Source organism: Myxocyprinus asiaticus, chromosome 9, assembly GCF_019703515.2.
Source record: "Myxocyprinus asiaticus isolate MX2 ecotype Aquarium Trade chromosome 9, UBuf_Myxa_2, whole genome shotgun sequence".
Lineage (NCBI taxonomy): Eukaryota > Metazoa > Chordata > Actinopteri > Cypriniformes > Catostomidae > Myxocyprinus > Myxocyprinus asiaticus.
Window position 1 is genome coordinate 9,190,110 of NC_059352.1, and position 20,323 is coordinate 9,210,432.

At 36.8% G+C, this 20,323-nt stretch overlaps 2 protein-coding genes across 5 annotated transcripts in view; one reads left to right on the forward strand and one right to left on the reverse strand.

The window, feature by feature from the left end:
• The window catches only part of LOC127445978 (putative helicase mov-10-B.1), a 24,772-nt gene extending 24,401 nt beyond the window's left edge, over window positions 1-371 (reverse strand). For 2 of the 4 annotated variants that reach the window (XM_051706526.1, XM_051706523.1), the window contains exon 1: window positions 225-371. The gene's annotated coding sequence lies outside the window, so the exon portion shown is untranslated. Of the gene's footprint in view, window positions 1-211 lie in introns of all 4 variants that reach the window. The other 2 variants (XM_051706527.1, XM_051706524.1) reach the window with 1 other exon arrangement.
• On the forward strand, window positions 341-18,852 carry LOC127445979 (F-actin-capping protein subunit alpha-1-like). The gene is made up of 10 exons (XM_051706528.1): window positions 341-420; window positions 4,307-4,366; window positions 11,107-11,170; window positions 11,382-11,433; window positions 11,801-11,864; window positions 12,154-12,360; window positions 13,841-13,920; window positions 15,058-15,208; window positions 15,505-15,567; window positions 17,737-18,852. Exons 2-10 carry the CDS (start codon window positions 4,328-4,330, stop codon window positions 17,875-17,877), a joined length of 861 nt encoding a protein of 286 aa, XP_051562488.1. The 5' UTR covers window positions 341-420; window positions 4,307-4,327; the 3' UTR covers window positions 17,878-18,852.
• The last annotated feature ends 1,471 nt before the right edge of the window (window positions 18,853-20,323 follow it).

Genomic DNA, 20,323 nt, shown 5'->3' on the forward strand with positions numbered 1-20,323 from the left:
AATGTAGCATTTCTACAATGTACAGGCAAGAATAACATGACACAGACAAGTAAAATAGCACTTTACATATAAATTGTCTGCACAGTCCGTATAGTTTTGGTACAAATAACACACTATTTACTTTAAGAGACAAATAAAACGAAACTTAACAACTGAATCGCGTTAAATGAACAGTCAGCCAGTCACACCAATATTAGTCACTGATTCAAACCTTTTAAACTCACAGTTGTAAATCTCCCGAAGCTCGTTTTTGTCAGTTTTCGATATCCTCTCCCCCAAAAACACTAGGAAGTCAAGTCCTACTTCGTATGATGCTCTGAGAGAGGACACTGTGCTGTCAGTTATGTGAAAGTTAAGTATGTTCAGGATGTGGTCTACTGCTGAATCGAAACTGTTCTCACTCTGTCAGATTTAAAAACGGTACGTCAAAAAACTACAACACTAAGGGATAAACGAAAGTCAGCTGGAAATGTATTTAGGACTAAACTACATTTAATACTTCTCGTTGTGTAAATATTTTTCTCATTTAGTGGAATGTTCTCCGGACGTTTCACATTTGGATGTCATGTTTGTAAATTACGGAAGCTCTGAACTACGGAAGCTCTGTTTTTTTTTTTTTTCACTGTTATTTTTTTTATCCACCTTGCGGAAAAAAAAAATAACGGTGAAAAAAAAAAAAAAAAAAAAAAAAAAAATGGTCTCAGTTCCTTCCTGAGCCTAAGTCTTACATTTTTTTCCTCTCTTCAAAAAAAACAAATTTTTTCTCTCTTCAAAAAAAAAATGTTTTTCTCTCTTCAAAAAATGATTTTTTTTCTCTCTTCAAAAAGCTTATGCTTTTAACGCTTTCTCTGTTGCTATATAGCTGAATAATACATTTATTATTTATTTAAGGGTTTGCAAACCTTAATCAAGACAAAATCAGGTTACTGTATGTTTGATATGGCATTACTTGTCGTGTAACAACTGGAGTTATTTTTTTTGTTTGAAATTGTTGGTCTTTCTAAACCATCTATGCCGTTTGCTCAGTGTTACATGGTGGAAGTGAAGGAATGTATTGAGGAAAACAGGAAATTATTATTATGTCTGTCCTTTTGAAGTGTTAGGGGTACATCTGGTAATGTTAATATTGTTGTAAGTAATGTAATTTCTAAACAAAAAGATGTTTCATGGTGGAATTTAATTATAATATTTTTTTTTTTTTTTTTTTTTAATTGAAGAGAGAAAAAAATTTGTTTTGGAAGAGAGAAAAAAAAATTTAGGAAGAGAGAAAAAAATGTAAGACAGGCTCAGGAAGGAACTGAGACACTACTTATTTATTTATTTATTTATTTATTTATTTATTTATTTCACCGTGCGGTTCAGAGCTTCCGTAGTAAATTACGTTTCATGGTGAGACAAAGTTTTGGGGACACTTCCTAAATGTCGTGGGCGTTACATGAGAGAAATAGCGGAACAGGAGAGACACTTTTCACTGATAGTTAATTACCTGGATAAGGTTATTAAATTCAAACTTAATGAAAACTGGTAGATGATACCTATAGAGATTATGTGTCTATATTTCCGTCAAATCAGCATAACTTGTGTGCTCCAATAATTATCAGAGTGTACGCATTACCAAATATGGCGAATGAGGAAGTACAGCATAAAACAAATTATATACATAGCCTATTTAACATTCAGACACCGAGTATAAAATGTAAAGCAAGGCATAAACAACTTACAGTACAAAATAAGTACCTCAAATAAAATAGCTAGGTCCTAAAGTTATAAATCATGCATAAATCAATATACAATTAAAAATTAAAAAGAAATGGTACAGTTCTAATGAGTGTATGTTCGTGCAAACAATCATACATACACACATACACATGTCTCTATAGACATCAATACATATATACATATATAATCATTTTACCCAAAACTTAGCTATAAGATATGTAATTCTGCATAAATATACAAATATATACATACTTAAATATATATGCAGATATATACATATACACATACATAAAATACATGTCTTATGTCCAGGGTTAGGGAGTAACGGTATACATGTAACGAGAATACGCATTTAAAATACAAAATATAAGTAACTGTATTCCACTACAGTTACAATTTAAATCATTGGTAATTAAATACAGTTACATTAAAAAAGTATTTTGATTACTGAAGAGATTACTTTGCATTTTATTGTCATTTGTTTCATTTAATATATAGTCCTTTCAGATGTAAAACATTTATACATATAAATGATGCGATCCAAAGTGCATTTGAACAGCGGTGAAACACTTTCTTATGAAGTGTTACATTCATACGAGCAGACAGAGAAGTACGTTTGAAGTAAGTTTGGAGCAGAAGAAATAGAAAGAAACCTTGTGTAAACGCTAAGCTAAAATGCTATTTCTAGCCATTTTACATGCACATGTTACCAGGCACGATCATATTTTTTAATTAAAAAAATTCACGTTGGATCATAATTTCTTTTTTCTAGTAAGACCTTTGATATTAGGGCAAAAATCATATTCTTGATAATCATTTTTGTATTGTTTTCCTGTAAAAATATCTAAAAATCCTTAAAACAAAATCGATTTGATTTATCTTGTTTTAGAAACAACACACTACATAAGATATTTAGGTTTTTCAGAGAATGTATTTTTAACATGTGTATTTTGTCTTACTGTACTGGCAGAGTTTTTATAGTCAAAACAAGTGAAAAAATCTACCAGTGCGGAAGAAGTAATCTAAAGTATTTAGAATACGTTACTGACCTTGAGTAATCTAACTGAATATGTTATAAATTACATTTTACAGCATGTATTCTGTAATCTGTAGTGGAATACATTTCAAAAGTAACCCTCCCAACCCTGCTTATGTCGTGGAATAAGGAAGTATTTTCTCTCTTTGCAAGAAAACTCTTGAAGTCAAGGAGTTCCAGGTTTCAAAGATTAGACTTTATTGAACAAAGCAACAAAGCAGAGATGCCAGCTGATCATCTGACTATCCCATTCCAAACTCTCATTTTTATACATTTCTGTTATCATCTTTTAGCCAATAAGCATACATTTCTGTTATCTTAGCCAATAGGCGTGCATCCCCACAAGAAAGTGTACATTTCATGTAAACAGAATAGAGTAGTTTGACTAATGGTTGTCCCATCCAGTGATTGAGGAATGCTCCACTGTGTACCATTCTGTATAATATTGCTGAGGTAAGATAAGACAGCATATGTGCGATCTTCAGGGTTTCCCATAGCATAGTCATGTAGGCCATGCAGCCTTCAGAGTTTTCCTGGTTTACATAATGCCCAGGCTACTCTACAAATATCTTTTATATGTTTAATAAAAATGTACTATAATACATACATACATACATTCATACATATATTTTTAAATCTGAGTTTGAATGTTTTCAACATTTCTAATTCTTAATGTAAGGAAATATAGTTCCAAAAAACTCATAACCTTGGATTAGTCTGTTTATATTTATGTTTTATCTGCCATCTTTCTTCCAGTAGATATCTTTGGGGGTTTTTTTTTCCTAGGAATTATAAATTCCATCCTATATATTTCATCTATTGCTATTTCCCAATCTATTACTTGTGATGGTATTGAACCATTTATTTTTATTTTTATTTGTTTAAGAGCTGCAATTCTCAGAATATGGGTTATTTAATATTTATCTTCTGTCATATAAGCTTAATACTTTTAAGAAGCTTGTGGGATTGTTTGCTTTGATACAAATGGTTTAATACACGAATAATAACTTATCATATCCTCTTAAAGGGACAGTTCACCCAAAAAAGAAAATTCTAGTATAATTTACTCACCCCCATGTTGTTCCAAACCCGTATGACTTTCTTTCCTATGTGGAACACAAAAGGATCTATTAGGCAGAATGGTAGTCTCGGTCACTTCCCTTCAAGAACTGTGCACTTCCAGAGTGAGGAAAAGGGCTGGAAAAATCACTCTGGACCCCACTCACCCAGCCCATTACCTTTTTGAACTGTTGCCTTCTGGACGGCGCTACAGAGCTCTGAGCACCAGAACCGTCAGGCACAGGAACAGTTTTTTCCCTCAGGCTATCCATCTCATGAACAGTTAAAACTGCCCCACTGAGCAATAACTATGTGCAATACACAGTTTAGTCTTTTTATATTTATCCAACATATCATACCTCTTCTACCATTACATTCCCTTGCATCTGTATATAACAGATCTGTATTTGTGTGTGTGTGTGTGTATATATATAGTGTATTTTCATATATACTATCAGTTTATGATTGTTTTCCCATGATGCAATTTGACAGGGCAGGTCCAGTCGAGCCAAGATGGCGGATTTTGAGGAACAGCTTACCGACGAGGAGAAGGTATGTGATTTTTGATTCAAACTTCCCGATTTACTTGTCCTTGTCCGTTATTTACTTATATACCACTTTTTCTTTGTCCTGCACCACTCTAATGTGCTATTAGGCATATTGTATGTTTTAAAATCTTTATGATCCGCGGCGAGGAATGTGCTAAGGAAGCTAGCGGGCTAACTGTAACCGTATATGATACTCGATATAATCGATGCTCTCACACTCCCCAGATTGTGTAGATGGCGACTGAGATTAGCGATTAATATGATTTATACTCAACTAGTATACGTAAATAACGTATTGTACTTGTTGTATATGCAGTTTCACATTCAAATAGCCAGTATTGTTGAGTTTACAGACTATTGGTGGAGTCTCGGAATGGTGGGACATCTAAATAAGGAGAAATTAATTTAATTAGAATTTGACATCAACTTTATTATGTGCGATGAATGTGTGATACTGCACTTATTATTGCTTTTGCATTATCTAATTTGGAATCTTAAGACAGTTGAGTTCTTTATATAGACGTTATGTCAGATCAGTTTACCTACGTTGACATATATGTGTATTAGAAAGTTAGTTTAGTCGTCTCGTCCTATTTAAAAGTACTCATTTGTCATCTCAGATTTATGTAAAGTTATGTCTCAGGAGGAAGTGCTTATTTTGCATTGAAATAGGGGCGCAATCTCTTCTCTGGTCTTGTTTGTATTATCAGCTGAGTGATAGGGATGGGCGGATCCATACTAAAGTATCGATACTTCCGATACTGATGTGGTATCAAGAATATCGATCCTCACATAAAAATATCGATTCTGAAGTTTAAAAAAAAAAAAAAAAAACTAATCTTATTACTTAGATAACATGAAAATTAATGGATCTCATAAGCTTCGAAGTGGTGAAAAATGGATACAATTAACCATGGTTTTACTACAGCATTACTATAGTATCCATATGGTAACTTGGTTTTAGTAATAATAATTTAGAGGTTATATATGTGTCTTATACTAAATAATTTTTAAAGGGTAAACAAAGCAGCCTAATAATTTTCTGTTTAGGCCCATAAATATATAAAAAATTTAAGTAATAATAAAGTTACTAATTTTATCCAAATAATTCATAAAAATTCAGTTCAATAGAGGTATCGATATCGGCGATATTGGCCTAAAAGTACTTGGTATCGGATCGATAAGAAAATAAGTGGTATCGCCCATCCCTACTGTGTGATGGTGGTGACCCAGCCTTCTCTCTGCATGCTCTTACTTGCGGGCGGCTCTTCCTGTCTTGCTCCACCTCCCTCTGCCCCCTAACCTGACGCAAGTGATAGGCTGTTCCAATGTGTGGACCACCCCTCCACCTCTGCAAAAACCGAAACCGTCATTTAGTTAGTCATGTTGAGACCAGTTGAAGGAGGGAAGAAGCATTTCAGAAATGCTTCGATGTGGAAAGCTTGTTGCAGCTGCACACTGCTTGATAGCAACACATTTAGGCAGCATAGACTTGATAAGATCTCACTGATATAATATTTTGTTTGTCATCTTTGACACACTCTGAAAAAGTTGCCCAACTTGTCCTGCATTCAGGGTACATGTGTTTTATGCTACATGTTTTGTCAGCTTATTTGGGATTTAACAGTCCTATTATAGGATAAACATAGTGGTGAAGACACTATTTATCTTTTATATCTTTGTCAGTTATAAGCGGTGAAGTTTTTAAGCACGGAAGTGAACACCAAACCTAACTAAAAATCAACAATTTCCTTCCTCCTGTTAAATGTGTCAACAAGATGGAGAATCTAACAACAAAATAGGGTTCTGGTGGTTTAACAGCAGAAAGAAGCATGTTTTTCAGTGGAGTAAGAGTGTAGCGTACTGGTTTTGCCTGGTTCTGTATTTTCAAATGTAGCCTGTCCACTATCTTAATTTATTATTATTTTTATTTATTTTTTCTCCCCCTTTCTCCCCAATTTGGAATGCCCAATTCCCAATGCGCTGTAAGTCCTCGTGGTGGAGTAGTGACTCGCCTCAATCCAAGTGGCGGAGGACGAATCTCAGTTGCCTCCGCGTCTGAGAACATCAATCCACGTATCTTATAACGTGGCTTGTTGAGTGCGTAACCGCGGAGACGTAGCGCATGTGGAGGCCCACGCTCACTCACCGAGAGCGAGAACCACACATTATAGCGACCACAAGGAGGTTTCCCCATGTGACTCTACCCTCCCTAGCAACCGGGCCAATTTGGTTGCTTAGGAGACCTGGCTGGAGTCACTCAGCACGCCCTGGATTCGATGTCGCAACTCCAGGGGTGGTAGTCAGCATCAATACTCGCTGAGCTATCCAGGCCTCATCTTAATTTCTTACTTATCAGATTGAGCTTAATTTAGAATGCAGCGCTGATATTGTACAGGACTGCTGCTCGAGAGTTATTGTGCCAGAACTGGAGGATTATCTTAGTTTCAGGGAATGACAATCACTGAATTTCTGCTAAATGGATTAAACAGTACAAAGTTTTAGATGGAGCTGAAAAGTGATAATGTGAACGTACAGTCAAATGAGGCAAAATATTTAATAAGCGAATATAAAAGGGATAAGGGATTTGTAGAATTTAATGAATTGCAGGCATTGCGGTTCTCCGGAAATTTGTGGATCTTTTTTTGCAGATGCAGATTCTGTGTGCGCCTGCCAGTTACTAATGCAGCCACAGTAATGTATTGATTTCACCTCACAGTCTATCAGTAATCAAGGTTAGCTAACTTGTTTGAACATGTGACTGTATAAGGAAGCAAATTCCATTGCAGGGTTCCTAAAAAACTTTGATTCAACAGACAGTTCCAGTTCAGTTTTTTGAAGTGCAATCATGCAAGAAAGAAAGAAAAAAGAACCAGGCTCCAAAATGAACTTTTTGTCACACCTGCCAATAACAGGCGAATTGAGAAAATTAACTTGCAATAAACATTTCTTACTTGCCATGAAACTGTATTTTGCCTACTTTTTTTTATATATTTATACTTTTGTCTCTGTGATAAAATGATTTAGCTGTTTTAGTCAGTCTCCATCTCTGGCCCATTTACACCTTGCATTAATATGCATTTTTGGTGAACGAATCGGATAGCACTTGACTACATTAAATGACGGGTGTAAATGCACCCAAGATGCATTGTGATCGGATCACTGAAACCACATTCGGAGGTTTTGACCACATTTTAAGGTGTAAATTCAAATGCATTTTAGTTATCTGAAAACAACTTGGTATGTTATTAATTATGTGATGAGGTAACGCTACAGTTGTCCACAAGGGTGTAGATTTGGCTTGAATATTGTGGGGCTTGCAGCGTGAAGCATCTACATGTTTCCATTGATCATTGTATAAGTATTGGGGGTTGTACTTGCTTGTTTTGATTTTTGGGGGGTTACCTCCCCCCATCCCCCCTGGAAACTACGCCCCTGGTTGTCCGTTGTTGAAGTGCTGTGTTGCTGTTTCTTGCCCTTTTTTTTTTATATTCTGCATTTGCAATGTGAAGAGCACCACAGACACTGCCGTCTTGTAATCTTGTCACCCGAACAATGTCCCATGAATTATTCCATTGGAATACACTTGGAATATCTAGTCTCTCTCCTCAAATCCCCACTTGCTCGCATTTCTCTCCTGTTTTCTAATTATGCGTGATGCTCGCATGAAACCAAGCTTCACTTGCTCATTTCGGATAAGAAGCAAATTTAGCTCTTACAAAGCGCCGAATGCGAGATGAGTATCATTACATTTGCGATCCAAAATGTAGCTTTGGCGGCCGGCAAAAAATGTTCAATGAAGGAAAAACCCTAAAGGCCAAAGTATACTTTGGGTGTGCGCATTGCGGACCCCTCCACGCACAGTATGTGTGACACAAATTGCGGCATCGCCACAGCCTCGCGCCGCCAAGATTTTCTAAAAACGAAAAATACTTCAAAAACGAAGTATACCTGGGCCTTAACTGTCAAAGTGATGGAAAGCATTTGAATTATCCATCAGCTTTTAAAATTCACTAAAAGACAGAATTTTCAGTTACTACAGCGTTAGTGGCATTTTCTATTTTGCGTGGATAACTGATTGGATCTCTATCTGATCACAGTGGAGATGCATTTGACTGCAAGGTGTAAATGCAATCCAGCTAAAGAATATCCAGATACTATCCGAATATGCAACACTTTATTTTTCTGTGTGCCATCCCGTCAAGTGCTGGCCTTAACAGTAGCTGTCAGCTATTGATCTGATAGAGGTTTGTCAGCACAGACTGACTCTTGAGAGGATTTCACTCTCAGAATTTCTGGAAAGGGTCCAGAATGGAGCCCTCCCTTTTGCCCTGCCATGTAGCCTTAGCCTGGACTCAGTGTCATTTGCCCTTGGTGCTTACATGAGCGCTGCTAAGAAAAGCCTCAATCCTGCAGCCTTCTTAGGAGTGACCCAGAGAGGAGCCTGTTTGAATGTGTAGTCTCACATACATACTGCATTTGACCTCTTGTCAAAGATAGCGCAGAGATAGCGGTTCAATTAGGCCTAGCTGGTAAGTATTTAGGTTGTTTGTGGTGTTGAGCATCTATGAGGATGCTCTTTCACTACCCCTTCTTTAAAGTATTTTTTATATCTGTGCTAACAGATATAAATTATACCTTAAATTATGCTGCTTGTTGAGGAGAGGTGTGCTGTTATTTTTCTAACCTTGTGTCCGGTATGCCCTAACCCTTCCCTACTGTATAGAATGCCAGTATGCTAATAAACCAGTATGTCAGTTGAGTAGTATGTCAGAATCCTCAATATTCATAAAACAGTTGGCAATACCCGGGTAATTTACTACATTCGACGAGATTCTGAAGTGTGCATCCACTGGACACTTTACTTAGACATCATATTCAAAATGATAAATGAACAAAAAAATGCTGTGGAACCGCAAGTTGGGCTGCTCTTTTTGACTGCAAGTGCTTTTCATACCAAGAAAGTTGTTCCTTGTGGTTAAATTGTACTTGTTTAACATGTAAATTATTTCATTATTAAGTATTTTTGTTTATTTACGTCATATATTCAGGTCAAGGGACAATGTTCCCGCATAAAGTATGTCCGGGAATGTATTTGTACTGCTTACTGCATACCTAAAGAAACATACATTTTGTAACTGCTGAGAAGTACATTATTCATCAAATGCAGTACATACTTTGACAGTACACAAATTCATCTGTAGCTTAAGTCATTGGAAGTACGATTTTTACCTGGCTAACAATGAAACGGCTGAAGGACCCAAACCATATGCCCTTACGAAAATCGAGAGTTCATGGCAAAATTGCCACTGATAATTTTCACATGCAAATGAGCTTTGCGGCAAATTGTCCATTGTTGCCAAAGGTTTGCTGGAGGTTCACCACTACCGGCGAAGTGCTGCAAACTTCTGGCAAACATTTGCGCCGAATCAAAAGCTAATTTGCAAATGAAAATAACGAGTGGCAAATTTACGGCAAGTTTGCAGCTAGATTAGATTCTTTTGTAAGGGGGCCAGATTCATGAAAATCTTGAGACAAGTGTAAAAAGGTATCCAACTATAAAAGTTGATCGTTTAAAGGCGCGGTCACATTTACCTTTGCACAGCGAATTTCCAAGCCAAGCAACCTCTTTTGGTTTTTTTCTTTTTTTTTTCTTTTCTTTTTCTCCCCAATTTGGAATGCCCAATTCCCAATATGCTCTAAGTCCTCGTGGTGGCGTAGTGACTCGCCTCAGTCCGCGTGGCGGAGGACGAATCTCAGTTGCCTGTGCGTCTGAGACCGTCAATCCACGAATCTTATCACGTGTTACCGCGGAGACATAGCGCATGTAGAGGCTTCACGCTATTCTCTGCGGCATCCACGCACAACTCCCTATGCGCCCCACCGAGAGCGAGAACCACATTATGGCGACCACGAAGAGGTTACCCCATGTGACTCTACCCTCCCTAGTAACCGGGCTAATTTGGAGTCACTCAGCATGCCCTGGATTCGAACTCACAACTCCAGGGGTGGTAGTGAGCATCTTTATTCGCTGAGCTACCCAGGCCCCCCTAAGCAATCTCTTTTTAATGCTGCACTTAACTCTGGGAGAGTGAAGTTAAAAAGAAACTCAACATGGCTAAAATTAAATCCCTGTCTGTTGTGAATATTCAATGAAGCTGTGTACGAAGCACCGCCCACACAGAAGTCACTGCCAAATCAAGCAACTTCCTATTGGTCAATGCGGTGAGATTCGCTAATCAAAGTTAACCAAACATGAACTCTACACCAACAGAAGCCCATTCCATGAAATTAATGATCGTACGGGTTGCCATTGAGATGACTGTATTTCACCCCATGGAATTTCGCTGTGCGAAGGTAAATGTGACCGTGCCTTTAATAAAAAAAAAATAAGAACATTAAGAAGTCTTCAGGAATACAAAATATTCGTAACTTTTTTCTTAAGTTAGAAAATAAGAAGAAAATAGTGCTTTAAAATAATTGAATTCTTAAGAATGTTTTAACACACTAAAAACCACACAGAACACCCTAATAACCGAATAGCAACACACAAAAAATTACACGCAACACCTTAGCAACCGCATAGCAACACTAAAAACCACACAGAAGTTCTGAACACCATAGCAGCTGCATAGCATTGCCCTTGCATCATGTTGGCGAGTTTTGCACCGGCAAGCACCACTTGTATTTTCTTCCAAAAATGTAAAAATCAAGTTTTCCTAATTATATACTCACTTGCCACAGGTCCGCATTGCTGCAAATTTTGTCATCCATGCTCCCCCTGGAGAGTTCAACGAAGTCTTCAATGGTAAAAAGTTCATGCAACAGAGATACAGACATCAAAGATATAGTGCACACCTTGCACGTTTTATGCTTCCTTTATTTTAAGAGCTTTTCCATATACTGCCTATGTATTTTAAGAGGAATTCACTTAAATGATTATATGTTTGAGTAAGTGTTCACTCACTGACATTATAATGTTCTCAGAGTATCACATGACACCTTTTCTTTGTTTTCAGACGTGCGGCTACTGCTCAATAATGACAATCTGCTCAGGGAAGGGGCGGCTCAGTGAGTAGACTGGATTTATTGCATTACTGTTCTCACTGTCTCATTGATAATCTTTTTTCTGCAACCAAAATGGATAAGTGGATATTCTGTTCGACAGATACCCTGAATACTCGCCCAGTTTCAAAAGTACAGTGAATTTTTCACTGTAGAATTCCCTTATCTCCTTCACAATATGAATAGATCTTTAGAAAAGTGATTTATTTAGCCCTGTTCCTGGTTTTATAATAAAATTCTGATGTAGGGAATCAAATCAGATTTAGATCAGATCCAATTTTGGAAGTCATTAATTTAAGAGCTTGTAGTAGACTCTAGAATGTTAATTATATATTTTTTTAATAAGATATATAATGTTTTCTCTTTGTGATAGTGCCTTTGCCCAGTACAACATGGATCAGTTCACGCCTGCTAAACTTGAGGGACAAGAAGATCAGGTGATTAACATGTTCACTTCAGCATCATTAAAGTTTTGTTTATTTAATTTAAACTTGGTTTTATTGTATGAACATGTTGTGTATTAGTAGTCCAGGTAAGGTGGAATATATGTGTATTTTTCACACATAATGCAAATCACATGCAGTTAAAAAATCACGGTAATTTTTTCCACCACTTTCAGAGAACATTATTGAATAAAATTGTTGAAACTGAGACAGATTCTCTCAAACCTGACTATAACTACATTAGTAAAAACTGTCCTCAAAACAACGTTCCCCCAATCTGCAGGTTTTGATCACTGAGCATGGAGACCTAGGCCACGGCCGGTTCTTTGACCCTCGCAAGAAACAGTCATTCAAGTTTGACCACCTGAGAAAAGAGGCGAGTGCCTTCCAGTCCTTTGAGGGCGAGGCAGCTCTCAGGCCGTGGAGGGATTCTTGCGATGAAGCTTTGAGGGCGTACGTCAAAGACCACTACCCCACTGGAGTCTGCACTGTGAGTTCACTAGCTTTTGTTTCATCTTTGTTTACGGTTCACCTAATAATGAAATTCTGATTCTCATTTACTCAACCTCATGTCATTCCAAATCCATATGAATTTCTTTCTTTCGTGGAGCAACAAAAGGAGATATTTAGCATAATGTCCAAGCTGCTGTTTTCAACACAAACATAGTAGGCAGTGACCACTTGTTGTCAAGCTCCAAAAAGGACAAAAAGCATCATTAAAGTACCATAAAAGTAGCACTATATTCCAAGTCTTCTAAAGCCATGTAATAGCTTTGTGTGACAAACAGACTGAAATTTAAGTCAGTATTGGCTGGAAATGTTGCCCTCTGCCATAGGACTCAAATCTCATTCCACCTGCGCATATTCAATCTTGCCTACTCAAGATCTGTCACGCCAAACATAATCTGCCAAGTTTGTATTCATGCAACAATGAATGAGATTGAACAACATGAGGATGAGTAAATGATGACATGATTTTAATTTTGGGGTAAACTATTCCTTTAAAGCTGAAGTGTGTAACTTTCAATGTTAAAATACTTTCTCCTATCCAAGCTTAATATGCAGAGACAACGATAAGCCAGTTGTAGGTTCATTTTCTCAAAAATGTTAAAACTGTGTCTTTGTGGCGCTATGAAAATTCCCATTTGTTTTGAGCAACCCATCTAGCCCTACACATTGACACGACCATTGGTGCGAGTAGGGGGCGGGACTATCAGTTGGGGCTGCAGACGGTGAGCATATTCAGAAAGCTTTTTTGAAAACAGCGTTTATTTTAAGGATCACACGAGAAGTACTCGGAAGTGACCGCGATGATCGATCATGAAAACGATGATCGATAATGAAAATGTGTGACGTGACTTTTCACTTAATTCAAACTTAAGTGACAACTATACACAAACGTGTCTAAAAGGGGCCTTATTTCTTATTTTTGAGATCGATTACATTATGAAATTCAGCGGAACCTTGGTGCCGCCATGTTCTACCTGGGTGCCGACACGTTTGCTTGACGTACCAGCATCTTGTCGAGTTATAGATTTACACACAAGTTTCCAAGTTGGAAGTCCAACATAAAGTGGCATTCCATTGCAGTTTTCCCAATAGGGAATATGATGCATTATATTTCATTATGCCATCTTTTGCACTTATTGGGACAGATTACGTTATAACAGCCTATTATAATGAATAGGCGAGACACTGGAACGAGACGCAACACAGCAACCAAAGACGTATGACATATACTGTATGAACATACAGTATGTCTATGAAATATGTACTCGAGTAATTACTTCGAGTACTTAAGTAAACAAAATGATCAAAATACCATCCCTAGTTTGTTTGTGCAAATTAATCCGTTCAGTGGCGATAGCCACACAGAAATTACACACTTCAGCTTTACTAAAGCAGTTTGTATGTGTGGGTGTGATTTATGTTGCACTTTAACTGACAGATTCTTGTACTGTTGATTTTAGGTTTATGGGAAAACAATTGATGGACAACAAACGATCATTGCCTGTATCGAGGGTCATCAGTTTCAACCCAAAAATTTCTGGTAATTTTTTTTTTCATTCATTCTGTCCAGTTGAATTTAAATTGTATGACTTTGAGTATGGATCTGTTATATATTTTGTTTTGTATTGTTAGAATAATAGTTAATACATTTTGTAGCCATGGTGCAGCAGTAGCATCGTGCTCGTACAGGTGATGCAGGTTCAAGTCTGGCTTGCAACTTACAAATTCCATTTCATGTCTTCATAGTAATTTCATTTTGCCTCTTCATTGTATCTCTGTAATAAAGAAAAATGCTGGGAAAGAACGTGTTTAGGCTTTTGTAACTTGCACAGAACATCATAGTTCTTCCTCTATGTTGTATGCCCTGGGTTATACAGCCAGTATATTGATATATGATCTTTAAATGGAATGGGCTCCGCCCCTGGCCTGATCATGACCCTACTGTAACTAGCAACTATTGTGCATCAGTCTTTTGTATAGAGAACAGATGCTCTAGACAGCTAAGGTCGCCCACGCACTGTACCTGACAAACTAGCTTTGCCCTTTCACACATACAGACAATACAACTCATGGCTTAAAGGCACAAAAAGAATATTTGTACCTATCAAACTGAAGTAAACAAACACTAAAATATCCAGTCATAACATTAACTTTATGGAAAGAATTGAAATGTGACTTTATAGGCAAACCAAAAATTATTTTGCTTACTAGTACAAAGTAATAATGCTGTACAGCAATTTCTGTGCTATCTTTATCTTGACCAATAAGCAGTACATAACATTGGTTTTACTTTCACAACATAACAACTGAGCATGCCATTAATCCTGTTTTTCATGTCCTTTTAAGCAATTACCATTGAACTTAAATGGTTAGTTCACCCAAAAAAGATCATTCTCTTGGCATTTACTCACCGTCATGTCGTTCCAAATCGGTATGACTTTCTCTCTGGAAGGGACTGACAGCATCAGTCACCATTCACTTTTATTGCATCTTTTTGTCCATACAATGAAAGTGAATGAAGACTGAGGCTGTCATTATGCCTTACATCTCCTTTTGTGTTCCACAGAACAAAGAAAGTCATATGGGTTTGGGACAACATGAGGCTTAGTAAATAATGACAGAAATGTACATTTTTGGGTGAACTATCACTTTAAAACGTACAAATCTCCATATTCAGGAATGGGCGCTGCCGATCGGAATGGAAGTTCTCCATTTCTCAGCCCAATGCACAGGTGGTTGGAGTGTTGAAGATCCAGGTTCATTACTATGAGGATGGCAACGTACAGCTGGTCAGCCACAAAGACGTTCAGGAGTCTTTGATTGTCTCTGTAAGTTGTTTAAATTCGAGCTCTTTGTGTTCTTTGTGAGTGTGTGAATCTGTGCTTCCTGTTGCCCTATGTAAAGGACATACCAGCTGCCCTATGAATGGGATTTGTAATGAAAGTGGGTGTGGTGCTCTAATATATGTGACTAAGAAAACACATTGTCCTTTTGGGACATCTGCAAAAACTGCTTGTTCTGACCTTGATGTTGCTAGTGCTATGATCTACCTGTCAGGTTAGGTTACATTATCGTATCTGTGTTGCCTCTAATGAACTTTTTCTTTTTACTTTCTCTTAAACAGAATGAGATCCAGACCGCCAAGGAGTTTGTCAAAATCATCGAAAATGCTGAAAATGAATATCAGGTTTGTTTACAAGTTGATTGTGATTGGTTGGTTCCAGCCCTTTATGAATAGCATTTTAATGACATTTTTAATAGGTAGAATCCTGTTTATAAAAGCAATAGAGCGCAACAGTCCCCGCCCACCTTTTCAGTCGTATTGGTTCCGGAAGTATTTTTCACATACATTTTTTTCCATAGGGATTTCATAAAATACTTCTTAAGAGTTCTAAACCATGAACCAAACTAACCAGCTTTGAGGTGAATCATAGCATTACAAACTTTGTTTAAAGAAAAAAAGCATTTGAAAATCGGACAGAAAGACAAAGGTACAAGATGGTGTACTTACTGTCTTTCATAAGGGCATGAACTGCAATCCCATAAAACATTGCGAATGATGTAATTGAATTAAAAATGATGGAAAAACATAAAACTATTGGTATTAAGTTGTTGATTAAGTATAGAAACAATTCATTTTCATTTTATTGCAAAATATTCAGATATTTGCAAATATATAAGTTTAAGAATGTAAGAAGACCGTCGAGATTGAGTCATGGGAGTGTGCATGCTTTGCAGCGTTTGTTTAGCTCTTTGTTCTCTGATTGGTGGACCGTTTTTACTCAGGATTGTGGGTAGTGTAGTTTTTCACCAGGATTCCGCTGTTAAACGCGATTTCTAAGAAATGAAGTTGAAATAATGTGGACTGATGGGTTCAACGGAAGTATAAACCATCGATTAACAACCTCAGAGCTCATGGTAGGTCTGTCTTTAAAGGTTTATAAGTTAGTTATAAGTTAAAATGTATTGGCCTATGTAAAAACGCTAATGAAATCTTTACGTCCAGAATCTGACTGTTGCGCTCTGTAACGTTTTAAAAAATGTAGATTGGTACCAGCATGTTATTTTGGACATGGTTCCATGTAGAGGTCAACCGATATGGAATTTTGCATCTAACGATAAATAAAGTGGTGGAAAGGGCAGATAACTGATTTATCGGCCAATATTTTTTTTATCAATTTATGGAATGTAAAAACCTGATACGAAAAAGTCTTTATCTTTCCTTACTATGACGGGCACAGTCACAGAGGCTACAAGAGTCCAAAATTTATAAAATCCTAGAATCAGTTTATTGTACAATCTAAATCCCAGTAATGACCAGAAAAAATAAAGATTTGGTTCATAGCGCAGTACTTTTAACTATAAACAAGCCCGAAACACACCAGGGAGACTTATTTTGAAATGTCGGAGACTTGGCTCTGTTATAGTGTTCTATATTTAAGTATTTACCAAGTTAAGCTTTTTATAGCCTATATATTCACCAGATGAAGGGTTATTTATATATATATATATATATATATATATATATATATATATATATATATATATATATATATATTTATATTACACCACCAGATGAGGTTTAATGAGGAATGAAGTTTATTATTATTCACAAGATATGAAAGTTGGAGACACGATGTACAGTATGTGCTGACAGGGCACATTTCCATATCCTCACTTTTCTTTTCTTTTCTTATTGCATGCCTTCGCATCAATTTAAAACACTTATCTAACCAAAATAACAAAATATCCATTGAAGTGAGGAAAAATATATGGATGAATATTGGCAGATACAGCAAATCCCCATGAGGTGTCAGTGATTGTTTTTATTTCACCTCTGCCGCTGTTATACTATAGAATCCTCCAACGCCGGCAACAGAGTAAAAAAAAAATCAGCTACTATCGGCATAGTTTTTTGCCAATAACTGATAGTCCCAAAAAGCTAATTTCGACACAGATATATCGGTCTACCTCTTATGCCATGTTTGTTTGGAAATGTGTCATTGTAGTACAGTGGTATTCTTGGAAGTACCTTGTAGTACCATGTAAATACCAAAACTCATGAATTTCAGTACCATGGTATTAACATCTGAAACTATTGCTTTACCATAGTTCCACCACAGTACTTTATGAATGTGGATAATAAAACTAATAGCATTAACTAAAAGTATTATGGAAGTATTTTGGAGAACCTTGGAAATACCATGGTATTCGAGGTTGTGCTATTTTGTGAAGGGTGTTGTAAGCCACGACACACAGCAGAGTTCGTACCTTATTGCTTCTAGCACCTTTCGAGTCATATCTGTAATGTGTGAAGAACCATACAGTGAAATTTCCACTTTCGTCTACCTTCCAGACGGCCATCAGCGAGAACTACCAGACCATGTCGGACACCACCTTCAAGGCCTTACGCCGGCAGCTCCCTGTCACCCGTACCAAGATCGACTGGAACAAGATCCTCAGCTACAAGATCGGCAAAGAGATGCAGAACGCTTAGACACATGGCATGCCGCCACTCCTGCTCGCGTTACAAGCAAAGAGACAAGCTAAGAGGGGCTCATATGTAAACCTGAACCTAAACCTGAGTTAAGGGGCAGGGCCAAGACAGATGGTCCTTCGAGAAGTGTGCTAAAAAAATGTCTGTCCTTATTTTTTGTTTTCCAAAAGCCACGGTTTGACCTCAGCTGAAGAGACTGCCTCTTTTCTGTATTGTAGGAGGCTGTCAAGCTTGTTTTAATGGGTTTAGCAAAGGTTTTTGCTGTTAAACAAATACCTCCCATGACACCAGTGTACAGAGTCAGAAGTAGCCCCCCTAATATCACGCATACGCACCCCAGAACACAGCTTCAATGCTTGACGCACACGGAGTTTAATGCTGCTTTGCAGCTGCACTTATCCCAAATGATCAACTGAGTCAGAGTTTTTTGTTTCCTTAATTCTGCAACTCAAAATTCAAAAGTTCTCTTTCAAGTTGAGTCAGAAGATTTAATTATTTAAAGGGATAGTCCACCCAAAAATTCAAAATCTATCATCAGTGAATCACCCTCATGTTCTTTCAAACTTGGATGACTTAATTTGGAACAGCATGAGGGAGTACGTGAAGACAGAATTGTCATTTTTGGATGAACTATCCCTTTACCAATATGTAGCATGTCAAAGCTCTCTGCTCTTTTTCAGCACAGTAATTGTTGTCAGGTACCATCATGTATGAATGTGATGTCAATTGATCACAGATAGGGTTGTGCCAAAGTGAGCATTGTATTTGTACAAGTCATTTCAGGTTACTGTTCTGTGTGGAAACGGTCCCATCGTCATACCCTGGTGTCTAAGAATGGTATATATACAGTATGCAGTTACACAAAATATTTGTTACCCCTCACTTCAGCCTTCTACCCTAGCTTTTACTGCTAAATATTTTTTACAAAATGTAAGAACAAATATGATCCCAGAGGAATAAATGATTTGCACCAAACTTGACTTCATCATTCTTTTTATATTAAAGCTCTAATAATATTGTTATATATAATATATTTTATATTATAAATATATAGCTTTATACTTATAATTAGTCTGTAAATCTAATTATTATTTTTTATGATTCTTTTATGCAGTGCATGATGAAATATGAAATTTCACGATTCAATTGAATTTGATTTATTATTATTATTTTTTTTCATAATTATTTAATATATATATTTACTGAAGGGACAATTTACACCATAGCTGAATATTACATATAATACGTAAGGCTTTACATTCCCAGACTCAAAAAATAATATTTTGGATAAAATAAAAAAAATGAAGGTGGGATATTATTGTATTATTGTAGTAATTATAATTGAATACTCTGTAATCGATGCAATGCATTTTAACACTCTTACAATTTTAGTGTTTGCCTACTAAGACAGCATTTTTCAGTAATAAACGTTTTAAGGAATAGCTTGATACATTGTTTTGCTTTTCTTTTTTGCATTTGCATCCCTTTTGTGTACAAATTTCTCATCATTTGGCAGTCCAATCAAATAATGAATAAAGAAAATGTTAAAAACTGATTAAAAATGCCAAATAACCATTTATATTTCCAAGATGCTAACCGGATTGCACTTGCTGAAGTAAACCTGCAACATGCTCAGGTCATGCATTTAATGTAGAATATAATAGGCTATATACAGTGTACACTATGCAGTATTCAGTACGCTAGTATTTCATTGCCAGCACAGAAAAGCAGACTACTTTGCAACGTTTATTGTTGCATGAAACTTTTCACATAAGGTGCGTCCCAAACTGCACACTTCTGCACTATTGCACGCCATTTGTAAGTAGTGTGAGTAGTATGTTAACACTGAAAATGTAACAAAAAGAAGTGTTCTAAGAGTACCCGGATGATGCACTTGATGAACTGTCAGATCGGAGAGTGGAATACTGAACACTTCCTGCACTCAGCGCTCGTGGCTTGCCATACATAGCGAAGGGGTGGAGTTACCTGGCTGCATTGCTGGTCTGACAAAACAACTGTAAATAATGGAGAATGCAGCACCTTACAAATGTGAGTGGAATGCTTAACCATCACCCCACGCTGTGTGAATATGTACATTGTTTGAGATACAAGTGTTAAACTGAGGTTGGCTAACACGCCAAAACTAGCAGCAACACATTGCACGTTTGAAATGTCACTATCAGAATCAGAAGGAGCTTTATTGCCAAGTGTTCATGCTTACACAAGGCATTTTTTTTTTATTTTTTATTTTATTTATTTTTTTGGTGATAGGACAAACAAATGCACACAGAAAAATGTTGTCTGCTGTCCAACACCAAATGCTTCTGTGTAGTAAAACAAAACACTAAGTGTTCCATTTGGGACAATACTTTAAACATTCATACACTATGTGGCTGAGTGCATAGTGTATATTGTAAGTGCATAGTGTATAGTGCGTCAATTGGGA